Here is a 20,021-nt window from a genome sequence, read left to right as displayed (position 1 = left end):
CAGTTTTCAGAGCTTACTGCATTTTGGCACTGTGGGTAAGGCGGTCATGGACTTTTTCCTGTCCATTTCCCAGGGTTCTTTCAAGACTTAAAGAAGAGTAGAAAAAGAAACAGAAACAATTATCCTAACTCCAAGCGTAATAAATGGTAGCTGTTACTATAGTTACTCCTTGTCCACCTGGTCATCTTCTACTTAGATTCCATTCAATCATTTTCTAACTCGTGACCTGGCCTCACTCAAACATTTCTTCAGTGATCTGGTGGCTCTAAAATATAGTTCTGGGCATGTCCCTTCATTTCTGAAAAGTTAGCAAGATTTCATGACTACCTGTCAATTAAGTCATCAGCTTCTTTTCCTCCTTGATCTGGTCCCAAACCAACATGACACCTCTTTGTGTGGCACTTGTGCCGAAATCCTGGGGTTCTCCTATCAGATGCCTTCATTTCCAGAATCCTACCACAGCCTGGGCTGCCCCTGCCATCTGGAATGTCCATGGCAGACACTTCCCATCCCCCAAATTCTACTTAGCCTTCTAGGCACAGCTCAAGTGCTTCCTGCTCCATGAAGTGCCCTCATCACTGGCCCTTTTAAAACTTAACCTCTTCCTCCTCAGACTTCTGGCCATGGTGCTTAAACTGGGCTCGCACTGGAAATGCCTGAGGACTCCTGAACCTGACCCACTGAAATGGAGCCTCCGGGCAGTTTATATGAATCACCTTGAATTCTTACTGTGTAGCCAGCTCAGCATCTGGCCCAAGGACAAGATTGGGAAATGTGCCTGACTGCATTTCATCTGCAAATCTCCTTTGGTCTTAAGTTCCTTACCACTTTCACTCAAGCAGATGCCCCATCTTCCCTAAGAGTCTGTGAACTCCTTTACAGCAGGTAGAAAAACCTGCCTTTGGAGAGAGCCCATGGACTCAAGCACTGTGCTTAATCCTAACACATACTCAATAAGTTTTTGCCAATTTTTGAATGAAATGAGTGAACAGATTTCTGGGGGAATGACTTAGAGGGGAATACTCTTTGAAAGAGCTTTCTTAGAGACTTACAAACCTAAGTTCGTGTCAATGACGCATCTAAAATGCAGTTCCGATGCTGTCACTCTTGTCAAACTTGTTGATGGTTCCCCATTGTGCTGAAGATAAATTATACATTCCTTAGCCGTACACATAAGGCCCTCTGATCTTTTCCTGCCTCTGTCTCCGGCTTCATTTCCCACCACGTCCCACCTCTAACTTGCCCCTCCAGTGAAACCGAACTTGCCTCTGTGCATTTGTTCATGCTGTTCCCTCTGCCTGGAATGCCTTTGCAATTCTTACTCCCCTAGCTACACTTATTCAATCTTTCGAGATTTATCTCGAAATTGACAAGTTATCAATCCCTCCCAGAAGCTTCTTCCAGTGCCTTTGTTGGGCTGAGAGTACCTGTTCTATGCTTTATAGCACCTTTTGCTTACTGCTATCTTTCCATTTATTGAATTTTATTAAAATTATCTATGTGTCTGCTTTACCCACACTGTGAGGTCCTCGGGGGCATGGACCAGGCTGTATTTTTTTTTTCTATTCACACTTCTATAGCTATGCCTAGGCACACAGAGCATAGTTCGACTGTATGAATTCTTATGAACTGAAGTGAGCTGACTAGAAAGAATTTGGAAGTATTTATGGATTGACAGAGCCGAGGAAAAATGAGGAGTAATTCCAGACCAAAAAATATGAAAGGTGCATTGAATTCTTATTATGTTGCATCTCAATGTTACTATGTTTTTAGGCACTGTGCACATTATCATGTGTGTTTTGTTTCCGTTACTGTAATTCTTACAATGGGCTTCTGAGCCCTTGAAGATGGGGATGAAACCAAGGATCAGAGTTTTCTGAAGCTTGCTCAGGTCACAGAGCTAATGAGTGTCTGTCTGATCCGAGGTCATAGCCCAGCCCTGACACCAAGCCCCTTTCCTCCAGTCACAGATTTTCATTTGTCTTTTCCCAAATTCAACCAGCAATTATTTGCTGCATGCCTACTGTGAGAAACATAAATGAATAAAGAGACATGGGACGTTTCTTCATGGGGTCCACAGCCTTTTGGGAAAGAGGGGTAAGCAAACAGACGACAGCACCCCACAGTCACTGCTGCGATGGGGAAGCGCCAGGGCAGGCTGAGGGAGAGACTGACCAGCTCTGGGGAGTGCAAAGACGTTCCTGGAGAAAGCCAGCCATAGAGAACTAACGCTGGACCACCAACACGGTGGGGGACATTATAGGCAGAGGGGCGTTTGTAAGACCTGAAGCCAGAGAGAGCCAGGACTGTGTCTGAACTGGGAGACAGGGAGGGGTAGAAATGGGGCTGAGGCTGCCACAGAACGGCCCTGCAGGCCATTGAAAACAAACTTATCAACCCACATTTGCATTTTGAGGGTTCAAAATTCAGGCTCCATACTGGGAGGGGGTGCCTTAGAAATGGGTGCTTTGCAACCTTCAAACCTACACATCCTCACACTCATGGCTCAGGCCCGTCTGGAAACCCTCAAGTATGGTGCATGGTGAAAAACAAAGGTGGACAGCTATTTGTGTCAAACAAATGAGGTTTATGATGTGTTGTAGGAAATCAGAAAACCAAAAATCCAAACGAAACCCAAACCACCATGGGTTCACAATTGCTTCAAGATACTAAAAGGTTGCTGGTTAACTGCATTTTATGGTGGGGGTGAGGGCCTCAGAGGAAATACTGGGCTACACCTTTCAGAGGCCAAGCTCAACACACAGGTCCCAGCAAAGGGACCGGAGTTTGACTTAGTTAACAGTCTGGGGCGAAGGGCCTGAAGCCAGAATTCACAGTCTCTGCACACAGGCCATTTCCCAAACTGCTCCAGCCTGGCCTCCCCAGAGACATTTCCCCATGCTTGTTTGGCACTGAAATGGCGGTGGGGGGGGGGGGCGGGGGGGCAGAGGGGGGACAAGAGGGAAAGTTCAAAGTTCACCAGGAACTGGCTGCCAGCAAGTGGGAAAGTCCAACCACAGAGCGTCCTTATTGGAAAGGGCTTCCTGCGCTCCACGCTGCCCCCTTGCACCCCAGACAGAACAGTTGCTCAGTGTCCTTTGAGTCTATGACAGTTTTATTTAAAGTGCAGTTTACTGAACACCAAAAATAGAAGGCTTGAATAACTTCTTTGAGCTACTTTATTGCTTTCACCCTACACCATATGATGTAAATGCTTTAGCCAGTGTGGTCACTTTAATTTCTTAGATTTGCTTTTTATATTAGAGCCCCAGCTGCATGAAAAAACAGTCCGAGAAATCAAAGACACCATTCTAAATCCAACGGGGCCAGATTTTACAGGTGTGAGATGATTTTGTTGTGTTCTCTAAAAAAGAGAAAGCAGCTTCTGTCTGGTTTTCTGTCCTTTCAGTACCTTCTTTCTACAGCTATAGCAGTGGAAGTCATCGTTAAGATCTGGAGTGCCAGTCACCCCCATCATCGTCATCTGGGCCACCACCATGGCCAGCCCCCACCACGCCCAGCCCCCACCCCAATGCCACACCATTCACTGAGCTTGTGGCACCGCAATAGGTGCTTTTCAGAAACAACCTCAGATTCTCCTAACCACCTGGTAGGGCAGATATTATTAACCCCATTTTATAGATCAGAAAACTGAGGCTTGGAGAGAGAGAGAGCAGTTTAGCTAAGAGGTTAAAAACCATTTTGTGGACTTGGGAGCCAGATAATCTGTGTTGGAATCCTGAACCTTTCACTTTTAGCTAGTGTTTGAACTTCACCTTCATCACTTCAGTTCTTATCAATAAAGCAGCAACAATAGTATTTACTCTATCACTGCCTGTTAATTTAGACAATCCATGTTCAGTGCTCAGTACAGTGTGCCTTGTACCTATTTTTCTAGAAATGCTAGCTATTATTATCATTATATCAATTATTAGTGTTGTCAAAGTTTGTATCATTATTCAGAGTTAAATTTAGATTTAAAAATTAAATCTCATTCTAAAACTCAAGCTCTTTACTCTACCACATTGGGCTGAAACTTTTCAAGCATTATTTTGTTTAGTTTGCCACTGCACTAAGAAAAATGATTAACTCCATTTTACAGATGAAGAAACCAAGGCTGGAGGGGCCACGTTACTGAAGCGCTTGTAAGCGGCCGACCCAGACCTGCAGACCTCAGGCCCCTGGCTCTTTCCAACACATGGCCACAGCCTCAGTTTTTGCCTGCACACAGTCAGTGAATGCAGCTAAAGAGTGCTTACAAGGCCCTTTATCTGGGACACAATTCCTTCAGCCAAAATTGATGCTCAGCAGTCTTTTGCTTTCTGAATATATATTCTGCTAATCCACTCACTAAACCTCAGGATCTTCTTTTCCCAAAGAAGTCTCAAAGTCAGAGCCTTTTGTGAAAGAGGTTTACAGTTGCAATTAGTTACACACCAATCCCTGACGGGGACTCCCAGCAGCTCCCAATTTCCTTCACCTTGGGAGGGTGCCAGCTGTGTGCGGCCAAGGGCACATTTCTTAGCCCAGCTGTTTCCTAAGAAAGAAGCACCCTTGGCTCCTTGGAGGCAACCATAAACTGATGGATTTACAGAGAAACTGTGTGCTGTAGGAAAAAAAAAGCATCAACTAGAAGAGGCCTGGGTTCCTCGTTTGGCTCTTCTGCTCAGTAAATGTGTGTTTGGAGGCAGTCACTTGATAGCTCTTCCCTACCTGTGAAATAGATACATTGATTTACAGCCAAGAGTTAACTAATGCTTCTTGCATCAGTAAGAGGGTGAATAACAGTAATCTCTGTCTAGCCTTCCTACATGCCTTTTCAGTCGTTAAGTTTACTTAGTCAACAAATGTTAATCCTCTGTATTAGATGTAAGTCCCATCTACCAAACTGCATACCTGCAGGAACACCAGTCAGTCACATGGCCATCTGGTAGACCACTCACCTACACGCCTGTGTAAGCTGTGTGCCCTGGATGGTACAACTCAGTGGCCCCACTGCAGATGTAAGTGTGATAGTAGTGAACAGATGTTCTCTGTCTCATGGAGCTTACAAGCAAATGGGTTGTTTTCAAGGACAACAGAAATCATTCATCAGTTGTTCATTCAATAACTAGTTGAGTCCTGCTATGTCCTAGGTATGTGGAAATGCATTATAAAACACAATACAGGTATATTATCTTTTAAAAATATTTCATTTATTTTTAGAGAGAGGAGAAGGGAGGGAGAGAAAGAGGGAGAGAAATGTCAATGTGAGAGGGAATCGTTAATTGGTTGCCTTTTGCATACTCCTAACAGGGGACCAGGCCCAAAACGCAGGTATGTGCCCTGACTGGGAATTGAACTGATGACCTTTTGGTTTGAGGGACGATGCCCAAACCACTGAGTCACACCAGCCAGGGCCAGGTATACTATTAAAAGCTTATTTTTCTCTCACGTTCCCCTCTAAATAATTAAAGCTTCTCGTCTCATGTCCTCTAGTTCATTCACTGCACTAGATGCATTCCTCTCTTTTTGACTCACTGTGGGTTTCCTGACCTCATGTCTGGAGCTGAGAAGACAACTGTCCTGCACCTCCACACTTTTACACACATTTCGTCCTCTACCTGGAATGCCTATTTCCTTTTTTGTCAGAAAAGTGTCCGTTGTGCTTGACTGAGCTCAGTTGCAATTTCCTGAGGACACCTTCCTCAGGTATGCAGTGAGAGGAGGGATTCCTGTGTGCTCCCGGAAACCCTGCACTTCTCTCTGTAAAATGGGGATACAACTACTCACATCATAGGAAGGCCATGGACTCGGACAATGGCTGGGTGCCTGGCACAAAGGAGGCCCACAGTAATGACATTTCGGTAAAGAGAGCTGTGATATGGATAAAGAGAGTGATCATGGGGATGGTGATGAGGAGGAGGTGGAGGAGAAGGAAGAGAAGAGGGATAATGACTTTCATGACAGTCTTAATTACCATGGTGGTTTTGAGGGTGATGGAATGATTATATGTGGCAAAGAGCATGTAAGGAAATATGTATCAAATTAACTAGCCAGTGGTTTCAGGTGGGAAAGTCTGTTCTGATAGAGTAGCATTTTAGTTTCCAATGATTGAAATGCTTCCATTCTGGCCTCCCACTCCTTCTGCACACACTGACATGGAGTATGCACAGGTTTTCCTGGAGCTCTCGCTCTAGTCCGCCCCACTGGTTCTCCTTCTGTTGTGAAGCCATCACACAAAATCGCCCTCTTTCTCCCACGCCCCTCTCCATGTCCCACCGTGTCCCTGTCCAGCCCACAATGCTGGCTCAGAACAATGGACAGCAGCAACAGGACCCGCTCCCCAAACATTTGGTTCTGCTTTACTTCAACCCACACAGCCATTTCGCACTGCGCCCTGAGAGTTGCCTTCACTTCTGTCATCTTAATCTGCAAAACACTGAAAGGGACCCTGGCAATGAAAAATGACAATGGCAACTATACAGATATGGTGTCGAACTGATCGGCTCAGAGACACTAGTCTGAGGAAACCACGGGCTGAATAATTGAAGGGCAGAATGAGGTAGCCTCCGCTGAGTAAAATGCATGGCTGCATTGAACATTAACTGGGATTGTTTTTTGTGCTAATTAACAAGAGGAAATGATAAGGCTTCGATTTCAGAGGATGCTGGTAAAAAGAGGAAACATCATACACAATTGCTTTGTGTTGAGAGAAAATAAAGGTGAAAACTAGGAGTGAGGTGATCTAGAGCCTCACTTTGTTCATCTGTAGATTGGGTACTTTCTGACTTTGAGAATTTGTGCTAAGGATTAGAAATCCCTGAGTCTGACTTGATACTGGTCCCAGAGCAAACGGTTAACAAATCCATATTGACCAAATGAACGTGCATACATGACACGTGTTAACCAGTCTCATAGGAACACACAGAAATTATTCCTCAAAGAGCTTGTTGTGGCCTGAAAACATTGGCTGAAACACTTGTTGACCAACTGAAGATACAAAATCCACTCTTTTTTGTTAACATTTAAAATGCAAATAATTGTATTTGTCCTGTCTACCTTACAAGATTCTTATGAATATCAAATAAAATGAAATATGAGGATATTTTGAATAGAATAACAAATTAAAAACAACCATAATGCAACACAGATTCAAGACATTGTCTTTAAATGTGTATAAATGATGTCAGTCTGACACAAGAGCATTTTCCAGAGAGAAAGAGCAGTTTATCCTTGGAATTGGCAAACTAAAAAGAAGGAACAATTAGCTTGCAATTTCAGCATCTAACATAGCACCTGCCACATGGTGGGGACTGAAAAAATACACGCTAAATTAATGAATGGCTGAATAAATTTCTTGGGGACTGGAGAGAGGGGAGGGGCATTTGCTGAGCATATACCAACTGGCTCACAAGATATTTGAGGAGGAGAAAGACAGTTAATTCATGTTGGCTCTCTCCTTCCCCTCGGCCCCCACACCATTCTCACCCTAGTACTTGTCTGGTGCTGTGTGGAGGATGCAGTCCTTAGCAGAGGCACACACGTCCCCAAATTTCTCAGCTGCCACTGTTCCCAAACACAGAGTGCTACTTTCTGCCGCAGTTCCTTCGCACACACTGTTCCCTACTCCTGGGATGCTTTTCCCTCTTCCATCCCCCACTGCTGGGTGGCCACTTCCCATCTTTTAAAACTGGAATCAGAAATTACCTCCCTTCAGAAGCTCTGACTCACCCAGGTCAAGTTAAAACATTCTTCCTCTCTGCCCTCTCAGAACATAATATTATAAAGATTACATTATAATTGTTGCACTGTATTACAATTGTATTATTTTGTGCATCTTATTAAACTTAGCAATTTGAGGGAGATCTAAGTTGTGTTTTTATTTCATGAGCCTTTGATCCCTTGCCTGTTAAATGAAACATCTCGGGGGTCAGGCAGACTTGGGTCAGCTCCCAGATCCATCACTGCATCCTGGGGGTGAGTGACTTAGACCCACTGAGGTTCATTTTCTCCACTTGAAAACAGTAGCAGTAACGTTACTTATCTTTCCCAGGCAGTTGTGCAGATTACATTATATTATTCACAGAAAGAGCTAAGTACAGTGTGCCTTGCCTCCAAAACAGTATCTATGGTTGTGGTTGTCTTCATTTCTGTTATTTAACCATTTAAGCCATTGGAGTGGGAGAAATTAAATCAAAATTAATTTACACAATTTTTCTTTTTACAATGTGTGACATATACTCTGAAAAAAAAAATTGGGAGGTGAATACTGGCCAGGAAAGGTCAGGACTGTGACGGGCTGAATGATAACCCCTCCCAAAGATGCGCATGCCCTAATTCAGGATCTGTGCAACTGTTAACTTACATGGTAAAAGGGAGCTTGGAAATGGAGTGGAGAGATTATTCTAGATCACCCAGTGGGTGCAAAGTAATTAAGGGTCTTTATAAGGGGGGAGAGGAAAGTCGGAGTTTAGAAGATGCAAGGGTGGAAGCGGAGGTCAGAGAGAAGTGAGACGCCAGGCTGCGGGTGTTGAAGCGGAAGAAGGGCCAGGAACCAGTGAATGAAGGTGGCTTCTAAGCTGAGAAAGGCAAGGAAAGCCACCCTTTCCTGGAGCCTCCAGAAGGCATGAGCTCGGCAGGCCCATTGTAGGTTCTGACATCTACAAAGGCCAGAGAATGACTCTGTGGTGCCAGAAGCCACCAGGTGTGCGATCGCCCGTTAGAGCAGCTGTAGAAAACTCAGACACACGCTCTGAGAGGGAAACTGCGGGGTGTGTAGTGGTCAGGACAGGCTAGATTTTGTTGTAACTAAGCAACTCCTTAATCTTAGAGGCTTAACCTAAAGGTCGATCTCTGCCTGTCTCTCTCTCTCAGACACATGTGTGTGCACGCACTGCATGGCTGATGTGAGTTGTGTTGTATGGGGGTAGGGGGTTCAGCTTCTCATACCCCTCAGGGACCCACTTTCTAGCAATGCCACCATGTAACACATGGCTGAAAGTCATGGGCCTAGAGTTTGAACCAAACGTGGGACTTGAAGCTGGCAGGTGCTCAGTGGCAGCTATCACACTGCGCTTTGAGTTCGTGAACCAGAAGAGGATAAAGAAACATGGGGGCGATGAAGCTGGGAGTTATTCAAATTCTACTTGCAGTAAAACAGTGGGTTTACCAACAAGTCAAATATCCACCACTAACCTTAACCTCCCCATGAACCAGAAATTCTCCTTTGAGATCAGGTTTAAATATAAAATCTTTGACTATCAGAAGTCAACATGGTATCTGAAGACTCTCTGATTCAGCCCGTCATTTTACAGGTGAAGGGTCCGAAGACTTGCCCAAGGCCCCATGGACTCCCTGCCAGGGCCAAGGCTGCTTCTCTAAGCAATGCTTTTCCTACCTGTCTGAGCAGGAGAACTGACCCAGATAAAAACTCACATAGATCTTTAAACCATTTTAATAAGATGTACCCAGATATTATTGTTCCAGTTTCTCAGTTAGGAAAGCTGAGGTTCCAGGAGTTGATGTCTCAAGGGATGGAGCTTAAACTTGAACCTCTGGAACCCTTGCCCATGCTCCTGACCTGCACTACACAGCTTCCTCTGGGTGTATATGGCCCTCTTTCACCTAGTGCTGGTGGCAAGAAAAGGCAATAACTGGAATGCCCTTTCATCCCTTACAAGGCCCCTGCCCCCCTGCCTTCCCCCACCCACTCCACCACACCCCTGGGCTGGAGTAGAGCACAGCCAACACTCCCAACAGTGAATCCACAAGTTGAATGTTCCTGAGTTAGTCCTGTGAAGCTAACGGTCAGTTATCTCCCCCAAGGCCAGGTGGCCCAGTTGGTTGGAGCATTGTCCCATCCACCAAAAGTGTGTGCATTTGATTCCTGGTCAGGGCATATTCCTAGTCAGGTTGCAGGTTCTATCCCCAATTGGAGTATGTACAGGAGATAACCAGTCAATGTTTCTCTCTCTTTCTCCCCCTTCCTTTCCCTCTAAAGTCAATAAAAGCATATCCTAGGGTGAGGCTTACAAAAAAAATAAATAAAAGTCAATACCTCTTTAGCACTGCTAAAGGTAGCAGAGATTTACACCCCAGAAGGTAAGGACGAACACCTTCACCAGGCAGTATGTTAAAGTGTTCATTGGAAAACACTCAAATTATTGCAGCTGTGTTTTAACAATTTTGTAGATGAAGGCATGGCCAGTCTCATTTGTTCTGCGTGGAGATTTATTACCATTTTTCATTGTGAATGCATAATGTGAAGAGATGTCTTTTCTGAAAGAGAGACTTGAGGAACAGTTACAATGTTTTGACAATGCCATTTTCCCTGGGGGTTATAGAGGGTCAAAACTGCTTTTGTTTTTCCCAGCAGAGACTCAGAGGCAAGTTGTGTCCTTGGGTTTCATGGCGCCGGGGTGGAGGGATGCTTCTCTGCTTACAGCTAGCTCTGTGCCTTTCCCCAAGCCAATTCTACTTTCCTAGAGTGCTGGGAGAGGGGGCCTTTTATGAATGTGTCCTTTAATCCTTCAGCTTCTGCCCTGGCTGGTATGGTTTAGTGGATTGAGTGCCAGCCTGTGAGTCAAAGTGTTACTGGTTAGATTCCCAGTCAGGGCATATGCCTGGGTTGCTAGTCAGGTCTCCAGTGTGGGCCATATGAGGGGTAACTACACACTGATGTTTCTCTCCCTCTCTTTCCCCCTCCCTTCCCCTCTCTCTAAAAATAAAATAATAAAAAATCTTTAAAAAAAACCAATAAAGCTTCTGGGTTTGAATCATTTGACTCTCATGCCACCAACCCCTAGCTGTGTGTTCCCCCCAGCTGTGTGTTATTCAACCTCTCCAGGTCTTTCAATGGGAGTGCGCACCAGCCTAACATACAGGGGTGGGCAAGAATGGGTAAATAATACAACAACAAATAAGAGAAGAACAAACTGTGTTTCATACATGTATTCACAAGTGTACACCTACTTTTGCCCACCTCTGCATAAAGCACTTAGCATCAGGCCTGATCTACGTTCGTAGACAAACTATCACGTCGGTGTTATTAGACACACTCAGATAAGAAAACTGAATATCAGAGAAGATAACTGACTTGTTCAAGGCTATGTAACAAGTGAATGACAGACCTAGACTCAAATTCTGGTCTTCCACTCTAACACATTTTTATAAACACCTGTCTAACACACCGCTCATTATGATCATAACGAAGAGGAACCAAACCGAGAGTTAGCAACGGGGACTCTGGAGTCACAGATGTCTGTGGGTGTGTCCTGACTCTGCCTTACCTGTAACATGCAGGAGAGAAAATAGCAATATCAAAGAGAAAGAAGGAAAACTTTAGATTTCTCCAGTATTATGATCCAAAATTGCTTATTTATAAAGCGTATTATTTGTAACTTCTCCATATTTAGTATTCCTAACAAAATGTTCAAATTAATCTTTAAAAATCATCCCAAGAATTTGCTGTTTTAGACTTTTACAGATGAGAAAAACCAAACCCAAGAGTCAGCTGTCAGGGAGGAACATCGTCCATGGCCCTGAGTATTTCCATCGATCTCGTGTGTTCCACACTATGTGGTGATAAACACTTCTCAGATTTCTTCTCTAAAAAGCTAAATACACCTGCCAAGTTGGGGAGGTCAAAATAGCAGTGTGGCACAAACACGCCCCAGGCTGATGGAGGAAGGGCACTGCATGGAGTATTCACACGAATTCTCAGAACTAATTTGCTGATAAGGCCCATGTATGAGTTTGCTAGGCCTGCCATAACAAGGTACCCTTGATCCTATGGCTTAAACATTAGGAATTTGTAATCTCATGGTTCTGGAGGCTGGAAGTGCAAGACCAAGGAGTCAGCAGGGCTGGTTCCTTCTGAGGGCTGTGAGGGAGACTGTTCCAGGCCTTTCTCCTTGAGTGCTAGAGGGCTGAATCCATGTCCACAGGTGTTCTCCTTGCACCTTCATTTCGTCCCTCTTTGGTGTGTCTCTCTGTGTCTGTACTGCTCCTTTTCATAAGGACACTAGTCACACTGGGTTAGGCCTGCCCTGATGACCTCACTGTAACTTGACAACCTCTGTAAAGATGCGATCTCCAAATAAGGCCTCTTTCTGAGATACTGGGAGTTAGGACTTCAACGTATGGATTTGGTGGTGGGGTGGGGGACATAGTCAACCCACAACAATCCATTTATTATTGCTATTACTTATTGTTATTTTAGATGGTAGAATTACCTTTTTGAGCTCAATGAGCTTTTCTAAGCTCTTTATAGAAAACTCAGTAGATAGCTAAGAGGCACATAAATATAATGAACTCCCTTTACAAATGAGGTCACTGGGCACAGAGAGATGAAGCGACTCGCTCAAAGCTGAACAGCTAGTAAACGGTAGAGCCAGAGAGTGAAAGCAGTCAGCTACCTTAGTCCATCCATGCCTGTGTGAGCAAAACCTAGTCTTTTCTCTCTAGGATCTCATAGCCCAGACCTTGGTCTATTCAGTGGACTGGGGCCTTGCAAGGCAAGGAGAGGCTACTCGTGACCAAGGAAGGCTTGGGAAGGAGAATGCTTTTGAGGGAGGGGATATGTTAGTTGAACCTTAAATGGAGTGAAACTAAGTATTCTGGAGAAAAGAGTGTGCAGGCAGAAATAACAAGTTGAAACACAAGAGGTGAGGGGCCAGGAGGCTGGAGTGAGAGCCACAGGGCTGGTACCGGACAAAGCACCTTGGCCTTGTCAGCCAGGCTAAAGGGCCTGGGTTCTACTCCATAGGTGATAGGGGATAACCAAAGGGGACTCAGCAGCAGAGGGACATGATCAGATTCACCTGTTAGAGACATCTCTCCAGTGAGGGAATGTGGGTACACAGTTTGGGGAAGAGAAAGTTTGACTCAGTGGGAAGCGAACAGGGGGTCAGTGCTGGGGCCAGCCCTGCGGGATAGAACAGGCTGGCTGGACATCAGCCATGCAGTTTTACAGGCACTTAACGTTTCACCGTCAAGGACCAAACAGCACAGCCCATGAGGACTCTGCAGTACAGTTTCTCTGCAAAGACAGAAATGAGGTGGCCAGTCTTTTGGGACTGTGAATAATTAAATGATCTTCCCTTTTCCTTCTCAGAAATGAATGACCTGATCTAAATCCCCAGGGCACTCTACGCTCCCAAGAGCCATCTCGTGACAAAAGGCCATCTTTACAGTATGACCCTTCTCAGTTGTCTGGTTTACTTGTCTTTTCTTTCTTTTTTTTTTTTTTAACATGTTACCTTGTCTTGTGATTTATTCATTAAGAACCAGATTATTCAGGACAAAACCTCTAAAATTGTTCTTGAGGGCTTGCTAAGTGGTTTCATGGGCATTCAGGACCTGGCAAAAACAAGTCACACATGACCTTGAGGAATTCTGCAGGCCCAGAAAGTCAGAGTACGACAAGACCTCGGGCAACATTTAGTTCACCTTATTGGCCCCCTTGGTCTGTGAGATAAAGTACAAATGGCATTCAGGGTCTTTCAATATCTAGCCCCTATTTTCCTTTTGGGATTTGATTCTGGCTGCTCTTTTTTTATTTTAATTAAACTTTAAAAAAATGTCTGCTTCATCAACCTCTCATTGCAGGAGGGTCCTCTGAACTTTCACCCCCATCATATTGCTCACACCTGCTCCCTCTGCCTTGTCCCCTTCTTCTTCCCTCTTTCCTGACAAAATGCTTCCTTCCCCCCCTCTGAGTTCGGCTCAGATGCCAGTTCCTCCAGGGCACCCTAAGTGAACCCACCTGGGTTCAGCACCCATTCTCAGGCTCTCATTGAAGCTTGTGCCATTCTTTATCACACTGCTTTTCATATAATGCTGCAATTACCCGTGTTCTTGACACTCTCCCCTGCAAAAGTGAGCAACTGGATGGTACCTACGAGAGGCCCCCTCTCAGAAATTCTAAGATACAGCCTGACTCACAGAAGACAGTTGGTAAATATCTACCCAATAATAAAAGAGTGGTCTGCTGTCTCAGAGTTTACTGTCAAAATTAAAAAGCTCATTAACAAGCACATCCACTATATGTGAGGTGCCATGGATAAGTAGCTACAAAGTATGTTGTCACTTGTGGGCCTCGAGTCTTCCCTTCTTTAAAATGGGACATGTTAGACTGGTCAGTCTTTCAGAAATCTCCCAACTCCCACATTTTATTATTCAGTGACTTGATCAAATCACTTGACTAATAAGAGGCAGAGATAAACATGAATATAGGTCTTTCAACTACAATTTCAATCTTCATTCATTAAAATTCAAGTGCCATTTTATAAGCATTCCAGCTGGAAACATTCACAATTCAGAAACGCTATGTTTTCTCTTGCCAAGACTGTGTGACTAAGCAAAAACTCACCTGGCTGGGGATATGCCATTGGGTAGAACCCCACTCTCAGGTTTAGAAAAAGAGAAACTCATCAACAATTCTCTGTTTGGGTGTCTATACTATACACTTGTTCAGATATGTACTGATGCAAAACGAACTGCTCCTGAATGGAATGGCTTAAAACAATAACTATTTTGGCACATCACGTGATTTTGTGGGGTAAGAATTTCGGCAAGGCTCAGTGGGGCGATTCTTCAGTCCCACAGGGCCTTGATGAAATTCACTCAGTGGCATCTCACTGGTGGGTAGGTTGGCTAGGAGAATCCTGCTTCTAGCTTTGTGGGAGTGCTATGTTAGGCTTAGCTGGAACTGTCATCAGAGTGTCCTCAAGAGGTATCTCCAGCACAAAAGCCTTGGGGTACAGACCTCTTACAGGGGGCTGAGGACTGCAAGGATGAGCATTCTCAGGAATAAGGTGGAAGCTGCGTGGCCTTTTATGACACAGATGCTAAAGTCACATAACGAATGCCCATGTGTCCTACCCCATTGGCCAAGGCAGTCATGACTCTGCCCAGATCCAAGGGAAAGAGACACAGACTCTCCCTTTTGACGGAAGAAATCTCAGAGAACATGTAGGCACATTTCAAAACAACCACAGTAATACACACTCAACATTACGAGGCACCCAACATCATGCTAGATTATGAAGATCTACTGCATTTTGCTGTGTTAGAATGTGGGTGTATAATGCCCACCCACGTGTTTGGTCCAAACTTTCAGGAAAAAAGATCTTTCATCTTAATTTTTAAATTCAATTATTTATTAATTTTAGAAACAAAACTTATTATTGTATTCCAGGATATTATTTTACACACAGCTATCAGTATTGCTTTCTAGAGTTACACTTTTAATGCAGAAGCATAAATGAAAGAGTTAAAAACATGTAAATACGGAATTAGTACTACCCATGTATATGATATGCATCCTTATTTTTTCCCTCAAAAATTTGGGCAAAAGAGTGGGCATCATACACAGCAAAATATGGTATTATCTTAATCATACCTCCTGCCTGGGCCTCTCCCTTGAACTGAAAACCCAAACATTCAGCTGCCAAAGGGGCCCCTCACCTTATAGGTTACTCTGTCTAAAGCTGACTCCTGATCTCTTTGCAAATCTGTTCCATCTTAAAGCATCTCATTACATGTTAACTCCATTCTTCCAGGTGCCCGGGCCTCACACCTGGGGCTCACTTTCTTTCACTTTATTTTTGTCCCATCTATCAGTGAATCCGGTTGACTCTGCCTTTTCTGACCAGAATCTGACCATTTCTGCCACCTTTACCACCAAGACTCTGGTTTCAGCCACTGAGCCTTCTTAGATTTCAACAATAGCCTGCTACCAGGGTAAACAGCTTCTAATCTTGCTCTCCTTTATAATCTGTTTTTAAAACAACAATAGCCAGGTGATCCTTTCAAAGTATAAATTGGATCATGCCACTGTACTGCTCACGACACTCAGGTGCTCCCCATCTCACCCAGGGAGAAATCTGGAGTCCCTGCACCCCTCTCCAGAGCCCTGCCTGGACAACTGCCACCTCTGACCACTCTCCCCTTTGCTTCCTCTGTGCCGGCCACACTGGCCATTTTATTACTCCTTGAACTTACTAGACAAGCTTCTGCCTCCAGGCCTTTACGTCAGCTGTGATCTGTCTAGAAAGTCCTTACGATATCCAGAGTCAACCCCTGCACCTCCTCCAAGTGTCTGCTCTACACTTACCTTCCATTGTTGCCTGGCTTGAAATAATCCCTTTTAAAATAGCCTCTCCCACTGCCTCACAGTCCTTAAACCCTTCCCTGCTTTGTGCTTTCACATTGCTCTTGCTGCCATTTGACCACATACATGTATGTGTTTATTTGTCTTTCCCACTAGAATATCAGTGTCATAAAGGCAGGTGTTTTGGGCTGGTTTACTGCTGAAACCGTAGCACCCAAAACAGGACCTGAAAACACAATGCAGGTACTTGGAATATATATATAATATATATTATATATATTTAATATACTTATTAAATATATATAAGTATATATATTTATATATGAAATATATATATATATATATATGAAATTCACTCAGTGGCATCTCACTGGTGGGTGAGCTGGTTTGGAGGGTTCTGCTTCTAGCCTTGCAGGAGTGCTAGGTGTGTGTGTGTGTATATGTATATGCACTCACAAACACACATACACTATATATATAAAATGGGTATTTGTTGACTTTTAAAAATAAAATTCCTTTAAAATGGGGAATAGCCCATACTTCTCTTTTGATCTTCTTTTCCTTTTTCTGAGCAGAAAAAGTTGCATAACCACATTTGCTTATCCCGTAAATATGTTATTAGCTGATATGCCCTTTTGCACATTTTTCTCTAAATTTCCTGACATTCTATCTGTTCTCCTGTTGCAATAATCCTTGCTAGTGGTGCTTGGCTTATACCTGATGCTGAGTATCGTTACTGATAAATCTCCCGCCCTGCTGCTGACCGGCTGTGTGATACTGAGCAAGTGACAACGTTCTGGCCATCAGTTTCCTCCTCTATTAAAAAAAAAGGGTAAATGGCATTGACCTTGCTGTATTGCCATGCAGATAAACTATGTGAAATAGTTTATCTACATGCATGTCCTGAGGCATCAGAGAGGGCAAAATAGAAGTCTGTTTCTTTTTCCTATAGCCACACTAAATCTATTCAGCCTCACATTTGTCATCAAGGAGGAGCCTACAAAGTTGCTATATTGCAAGGTGTGGGGGACAGAATTTGGAGGAGGGGAGATGGAAGCAATACCAGTTTGCCCCTGCTCACTCTTTCCCAAACCTCAGCGGGCTGAACCTGAGTGATCTGCCTCTGACAGACAATGCCCCAGACCCTGGGGCAAGGGGGAGCTTTTCCTGAGGGGCAACAGCGAAACGGATCTCCTCTCTCAATGTAAATCCAAGCATGATTCACCTCAGAACATGGCTGAACCTCAAATGCCTGATAAAGAAGATATGGAAGCAAAACACACCTCTGCTCCCCTTGGAAAGAAACTGATTTATTGAGGAGAGGAATAGAGAGGTAGAAAATTGGAGAAGGAAAAAGCAAGATGCAGTCTGTCAGGCGAAAGAATTCTCCAACTATGCAAATAGCATGTGGTCATCCAAGAAGAAGGGAATTCCGCCTGGCTTTGGGCTGTGTACTTTCCCAAAGGCCATCTCCATTTGTACAAGCACCTTCAATAATCTCGCAAACTAGTTATTCTAGTATTCTACCCTAAGTCCTCACTCAACATGTTGAGAGGTTCTGCAACTTGAAACAACCAATTTACAATAGGCTAATTGATATAAACCAGAGTTAAGATCCTATTGCATCCCATTTCTGTTATAAGGGAAAAACCTTGAATGAAACCTGCTGGTAATCCTACTTTGGAAGTGAGGGACCCTGGGACCCAGGAGGAAAAACTCACTTGTCTCAGGCCACACAATTAATAAGGAGCAGAGCCCATTGAAAAGCCACAAGCATCACCAGACAGCCCTGCCCTACACCCTCTGCCCAGGACACCCACTAACCACCAGCAGGAGACAGAGCCCACAAGAGCAAATGAAAGAAGCCAATAGGCACTCAGACCAGGCTGCAAGGCTAGATTAGAAATCCAGCAAGCAGGATGAGAGCTAGAGTCCCTCATGCTACCAGTCCTGAGGGCCTCGTGCCCCCGTCTCTTCTGAGGGGCCCAGAACACAGTACAACCCTGCTTCAGCCCCACCTTCCCCAGGAGCAAGGCCAGTATGAGTGTACTGCAGTAGCACGGGACCTGTTCAGTCCTCTCCAGGAGGCGGGGTGCACTGGTAGCCTTTCCTCCCAGCTCTGTCCTGCGAGGAACTAGACTGGGTAAGTCAGACACAGAGAAAACCACAGCCAAACCCACATGCCTTACCTCATCCATGGCTTTCCTCCGAGGCAGCGTCTGGGAGACAAACCCAGCTTCCCAGAGCTGGATCCTGAGGCCAAGGGCAGCCTTTGTTCTGTCTGTGCTGGCCAGGGACCAGTCACTTCCCGCGGCCTGGGACACACCTGAGCCCAGGCTCTGCACCTGCCTCACCTGGGTGGCAGCTCCTCCCTCTCCCGGGACTGGAGCATTCCCGCAGGCAGCAGGGCTCACAGAAGCCTCCATTGCCAAGTTTCGCAGGATCAGGCACCTGCAGTGGGGAAAGGGAAACTCTTCTGTTCAAAGTCTGACTGAGCCTGGCCCTTCTCAGCAAGGGGCACTCCCCACTGTTCTCCAGCAGGCTGATCTGACACTGTCCAGGGGAGTTCACTTTGTACTGAGGCGGGGGAGTCAGTGAGGAATGGGGGTGGCAGGGCTCTTGTTAGTACATAACACTCAGCTGGACAATGTAATCTCCAAGGGCACAGCCTTGGCCTATCCCTGACTGTAAGGATGACTGTGAAGGGGACAGAGAGTGCCTAAGCTTGCAGGGAGATTCTGTGGAGGCCAGGAAGGGAGCTGCTATGATGGAGCATCTGGTTTTGGCCAGGCACTATCTAGCACTGGGATACATTTTATACTTAAATCCTACCACAACCCTGGGAAAGGCTATTAACAGGCCCAGAGAGATCCTGTAACCCACTCATGGTCACAAACGTAAGAAGTAAAAGCAGCAGGATTTGAACCCAGGTCTGCCTGACTCTGAAGTGATTTTGTTTTGGTTTTTGCTTTTGTTTTTCTGACAACTTACTGGAAACCCCGTCCTCAGTTGCCAGTTCTCAAAGAGTTCACACCTGTCCTGGGGGTGGGGTCTGGCACAGCATGTAGTTTGTGCTGCGGCAGCTGCCCTCTGTATGACTTTTCTTGCTTGTTAGGGCCACGCTTGTAGAGTGAAAAGCTTCTCCTGCCTTGTGCAGTGGGGAGGGGTGGAGGGCAGGTGAGGAAAGCCCACCCGTGTACCCATTTCCTCTATGAAGTTGTTCCTATACCTGGCTCATCATTACAGCTATCAGGGAATCTATGAAAAATTAGGTCTGGGGTCTGGGAATCTGGATTGATTTTAAATAAGCTTCTTAGGTTAGTGTGTTTTAATAAATTAATGCCTTGCAGTAAGATACAGCTTTTACATCATGACTAGGTACACAGACATACACACTCAAATAAAAATTTCTCAAAACAATAATCACTCTTCCTTTGTGTGTGATGCACTGATGTTTTCCATCCTTTTCTAAGCTACAACATACCATTGAAATAAAAAAAATCAGTGGATAGCACACACTACTACACTGATTTCATGACTCACAATCTGACCCACGCTGCCTTGTGGGCTCTGCACACTCAGATTGCAGTCACTCCTCCAAGCTAAATGAGGGACTGGCCAAGGGCGGCCCGTCTCTTTCCCTCACACCCGGTCCTCACTCTAGTCCAAGGCAAGAATGCCTTGCATACATATGCAAGAAATATGGTGAGGAATCTTCTGCAGAAACTCTCAGGAGAGCATAGAGCCCTCCTCCCAGCCCCCACTGATAATTGGGAGGTCAAATTCCCTTTGCTGTTAATGCAAGGGCTCCCCCTGGTGGCCTCAGCCAACATACAAATGAGGAAGGGGGTGGCAGTGGGCCAGGAGGGCTCTCACCTCCCTGGACCCAAAAGTACTGGGGGAAGCTCTGTGCTTTTTGGTCTGG

General features: G+C 45.0%; 1 protein-coding gene across 3 annotated transcripts in view; it reads right to left on the bottom strand.

Annotated features, from left to right (window-relative positions):
* The window catches only part of FYB2 (FYN binding protein 2), a 107,685-nt gene extending 89,163 nt beyond the window's left edge, over nucleotides 1–18,522 (bottom strand). For all 3 annotated transcript variants that reach the window (XM_045857416.1, XM_045857426.1, XM_045857434.1), the window contains exon 1: nucleotides 18,286–18,522. In XM_045857416.1, coding sequence (XP_045713372.1) covers nucleotides 18,286–18,522 — 237 coding nt within the window. The remainder of the gene's footprint in view (nucleotides 1–18,285) is intronic.
* Nucleotides 18,523–20,021: the final 1,499 nt, after the last annotated feature.

Source organism: Phyllostomus hastatus, unplaced genomic scaffold (assembly GCF_019186645.2).
Source record: "Phyllostomus hastatus isolate PE091 unplaced genomic scaffold, TTU_PhHast_1.1 phas_contig_147, whole genome shotgun sequence".
In the NCBI taxonomy this organism is placed as follows: Eukaryota; Metazoa; Chordata; class Mammalia; order Chiroptera; family Phyllostomidae; genus Phyllostomus; species Phyllostomus hastatus.
Note: the sequence above shows the minus strand (reverse complement) of the source record. Positions and strands in the feature narration are given on the sequence as shown.